We start from the raw sequence: 4,229 nt of genomic DNA, 5'->3' as shown, positions 1-4,229 counted from the left end.
TTGATTTTTAAAATGATTCTAGCAAGGTCAAAACCCAGTCAGTAAAATGACCCTTGATGACCTAAAATCATGTTGAGAGACAACTAAAATATCTTCCTTCTGTTTGTAAAAATGTAATTGTAAGTAGTTTAGTTACCTACAAAACTTTTAGGTTCAATGGAGGTCGAGATGTGTCAGTGTGCACCATGAGAGAACTAGGAATTTTTTCATCTGCCTCATTAGGTTAAGGACAATGATTTTTTTGTGCATATAGTAAGTGACTGCCCATTATGGGACTGATGCTTGAGAAATGATAGAGAAAAAACTTAGGAAACATTCCTTGCTCTCATGTATGTTGCTATTTTGGGAGAGAAATACAATTCCATTTAGAAAATAAATGTAAAATTAATATCCTAACAATTGTTATGGGAGAAGGTACATGGTGCAGTAAGATCATATACTAGAAGGATTTGGTCTAGCTCTGAGGTCATGTATTTTTGGAGGAAGTGCTAAAGGATCTGGGATCAGTGGTGTTCCAGTTGGCTAATGCTGCCAGAATGCAAATTACCAGAAATGGACTGACTTTTATAAAGGGGGTTTACTTGGTTACAGAGTTGCAGTCTGCAGGCCATGAAGTGTCCATGGTAAGGCATCAACATTAGGGTACCTTCACTGGAGAAATGCCATTAGCATCTGGAAAACCTCTGGGATCTTGGAAGGCATATGGCTGGTGTGTGCTTGCTCCCAGGTTGTGTTTCAAAAGGGCATCTCCAAAATATCAACTTTTCAACAGCCATCTACCAAATGTGTCCATCAGCTGCAGCTCTTTTCATCGGACACCAGTGAACTAAGTAACACGCACTATGGATGGGTGGGGCCACATTTCCATGGTAACATTCAATCAGGAAGTCACACCCTAATCAAAGGTGTGGCTCACAGTTGGGTGGGACACATCTCCATGGAAACAATCAGACTGTTCCAACCTAATCAACTGTAATATATCTGCCCATACAAGACTGCATCACAGAATATGGCATTTTGAGAGCATAAACATCCAAACCAGCACAAGTGGTCAGGAGGGAATTAGGGAGGTCAGTGAGAATGCTGCTTGTGCTCAGCACGGAGAACAGCCTGCACTACATTCTGGGCTGAGTGAGCCCATGGTTCTACCAGAGTCAACAAATCCTGATTAGATAATTCTGATTCAGAAAACCCATTGAGAGTCTGTGGCAGGTAGGCAAAGGCCAAGAGATGCAGTATTTCTGTGGCCACTGTGGTGGTCAGATTTACATGTTACTTTGGCCAGGTGATCATGCCCAGGTGCCTGGCCAAGCAAGCACTGAACTATGCATTACTGCCAGGGCATTTGTGGCTGGTTAATTAACCAGAAGACTGGTGTATTCAATCATCATTAATTGACTGCATCCTTGGCAGATTAAATCATTGAAGGGCGTGTCTTCCTCCATAAGAGAATCCAATCAGCTGGATCTAATCCAATCATCTGGAGACATTTAAGGGAGAAGAGAGAGAACCTTCATTTCTTCCTCAGCCAGCCAGTGTCTCCTGAGGAGCTCATCGAACACCTTCATCAGAGTTGCCTGTTTGCTGCCTACCCTTCAGAATTTGGACCTATACATCCTGCCCTACTGAATTTGGACTCTTGCATCCCCACAGGTATGTGACACACTTCTTTAAAATCTCATGTTTGTAGACATCGCTTGTTGATTCTGTTACCCTAGAGAGACCTAGTGCAATAGAGCCATATTAAGAATTTTGTACCTTGTCTAAGAACTTTGGGAAGTCATTGAAATTAGTCAGAGAAGAAGAACCATGACAGGATTTGCATTTTTAAAGTAGCATTTTTACTGAGGGTCAAGACAGCATTAGATGGCAACCTTTAAAAGGTGAGAGAGCAGCTAAGTGAAATCTCTTGTTTTGATAAGCTCACAGGGATAAATAAATCAAGAAAGTCAATTTAGGTGAAGATCACTAATATTCAGTGTTTGGTCTTCAAAGGAACAAGTTATATTTATTGTGTAGTCCTTACATAAATCCCCTAGTCTTCTAAGTATCTACTGAAACTATCTCCAGGTAAGAGAGAAGTCGTGTGTACCATCTGTGGGTCCTTTTAATTTTCGTTCAATCATTCATGTATATGCTCATTATTCATGTTGCCTTATCTCCAGGCAGAGAAAAGGAAATGTTAATTTGACTAGTATTTAACAGAATAGCCATTGGAGTCAAAGGACAAGGATTTAAGATCCAGCTCTATCACCAGTAGCTTCACGATTGTGCAAAATATCTTTAGCTTCCTAAGGCATGTTTTTAATCTGTCAACTGGCTATGATAATGGTGTTTATGTGTCGGGTGACTCTCGGCATTAAGAAGATCCTAGGGAGAGTTCAAGGGGGGTTGGTGTAAACAGCTGAGTATCCGGAGCTTACCGGTTCAGCAGGTCCTAACTCCAAGTATGTGCCCCTCCCCCAGAGGCAACCATGGCGCAGTTCCTGTACCAGAGCGTTCTGCACTCGCTGCTCCAGGTGGACACAGGTATCCCCAGTGCAGCCCCTGCTCACCGGCAGCTCAAAGCCAAGGACCCTGTGGGGCTGGTCCCCTCACCCCAGAGGGCAGCCTACCCATCCCACAGTGCCAGCAGGACCCGGGGCCCAGCTCCTGGAAAATCCAGCTCCAAAGCTCAGACAGTTCCCAGCCAAGCGGGTGGTGACCGCTACATCCCCCATCGCAGTGCTTCCCAGATGGAGGTGGCCAGCTTCCTACTGAGCAGAGACAGCCAACCTGAGCACAGCCAGACGCCCACTAAGAAGGACCTTCAGAAGGCTTGGGCCTTGAACCTGAACAGTTTCGATGTAGAAGCAGCCAAGATCCTTTGTCTCAGCGGAAAACCCCAGATTGCCCCAGAGGGTCACCAGAACAGACTGAAGGTACTTTATAGCCAGAGAGCAACGCCGGGCTCTAGACGAAAGTCCTGCCGATACATTCCTTCCCTCCCGGACCGTATCCTGGACGCCCCAGATATCCGGGATGATTTCTACCTGAACCTCGTGGACTGGAGCTCTGGGGACTTACTGGCTGTGGCACTGGACAACAGTGTCTACCTGTGGAGTGCTAGCTCTGGTGACATCCTGCAGCTGCTGCAGATGGAGCAGCCTGGGGATTACGTGTCCTCCGTGGCCTGGGGCAAAGGGGGTCACTACCTGGCTGTGGGCACCAGCAGGGCTGAGGTGCAGCTATGGGATGTGCAGCAGCAGAAACGGCTGCGAAGCATGACTGGTCACTCTGCACGAGTGGGCTCCCTTTCTTGGAACAGCTACATCCTGTCCAGCGGCTCACGCTCGGGTCACATCCACCACCATGACGTCCGGGTAGCCGAACACCACGTGGCCACGTTGAGCGGCCACAGCCAAGACGTGTGTGGACTACGCTGGGCTCCAGATGGACGGCATTTGGCCAGTGGTGGCAATGATAACTTGGTCAATGTGTGGCCTAGAGCTGCTGGAGGTGGTGGCTGGGTTCCGCTGCACACATTCACCCAACATCAAGGTGCTGTCAAGGCTGTAGCTTGGTGTCCCTGGCAGGCCAACGTCTTGGCAACGGGAGGGGGCACCAGCGATGGACACATCCGTGTCTGGAATGTCTGCTCCGGGGCCTGTCTGGGTGCTGTGGATGCCCATTGCCAAGTGTGCTCCATCCTCTGGTCTCCCCACTACAAGGAGCTCATCTCCGGCCATGGCTTTGCCCAGAACCAGCTGGTGATTTGGAAGTACCCAACCATGGCCAAGGTGACGGAGCTCAGAGGCCACACAGCCCGTGTCCTGAGTCTGACCCTGAGCCCAGATGGGGCCACTGTGGCTTCAGCAGCAGCAGATGAGACCCTGCGGCTGTGGCGCTGCTTTGAGCTGGACCCTGCATGGCGGAGGGAGTGGGAGAAGCCCGGTGCAGCCAGAAGCAGACTCATCCCCCGAGGCATCCGCTGAGAACCAACTTATCCTGTTTTTATTGTTTAATTGTTTTCTAATAAAGTCAAGTCTCCCATTGAAAAATATCATGTGTCTAAAAATTTTGGCATTGTATATACCGTTAGTAAAGTAGCAGTTATGGCTGTAGGTACTGATCCTGGGAATGAAAAGATGGTTTTAAGTCTATATCCAGGAACCCATGAAACCAAAATGAGTGTACAGTTATCTCTTCCATTTTAACTCAGTGTTTTCTGTGTATAGAATGAACAGGAC

General features: G+C 47.6%; 1 protein-coding gene across 1 annotated transcript; it reads left to right on the top strand.

Annotated features, from left to right (window-relative positions):
- The first annotated feature begins 2,326 nt into the window (after positions 1 to 2,326).
- On the top strand, positions 2,327 to 3,974 carry LOC119520073 (cell division cycle protein 20 homolog). The gene has a single exon (XM_037817822.1). It carries the CDS (start codon positions 2,475 to 2,477, stop codon positions 3,972 to 3,974), a length of 1,500 nt encoding a protein of 499 aa, XP_037673750.1. The 5' UTR covers positions 2,327 to 2,474.
- The last annotated feature ends 255 nt before the right edge of the window (positions 3,975 to 4,229 follow it).

This window comes from Choloepus didactylus, chromosome 24 (assembly GCF_015220235.1).
Source record: "Choloepus didactylus isolate mChoDid1 chromosome 24, mChoDid1.pri, whole genome shotgun sequence".
NCBI classification, from domain to species: Eukaryota; Metazoa; Chordata; class Mammalia; order Pilosa; family Megalonychidae; genus Choloepus; species Choloepus didactylus.
The sequence above is the reverse complement of the archived record's forward strand: the minus strand, read 5'-3'. Positions and strand labels throughout refer to the sequence as shown.

What these genes read in the sequence shown, in the direction of transcription:
- LOC119520073 (XM_037817822.1), top strand. Translation starts at nt 2,475, where the DNA reads ATGGCGCAGTTCCTGTACCAGAGCGTTCTGCACTCGCTGCTCCAGGTG.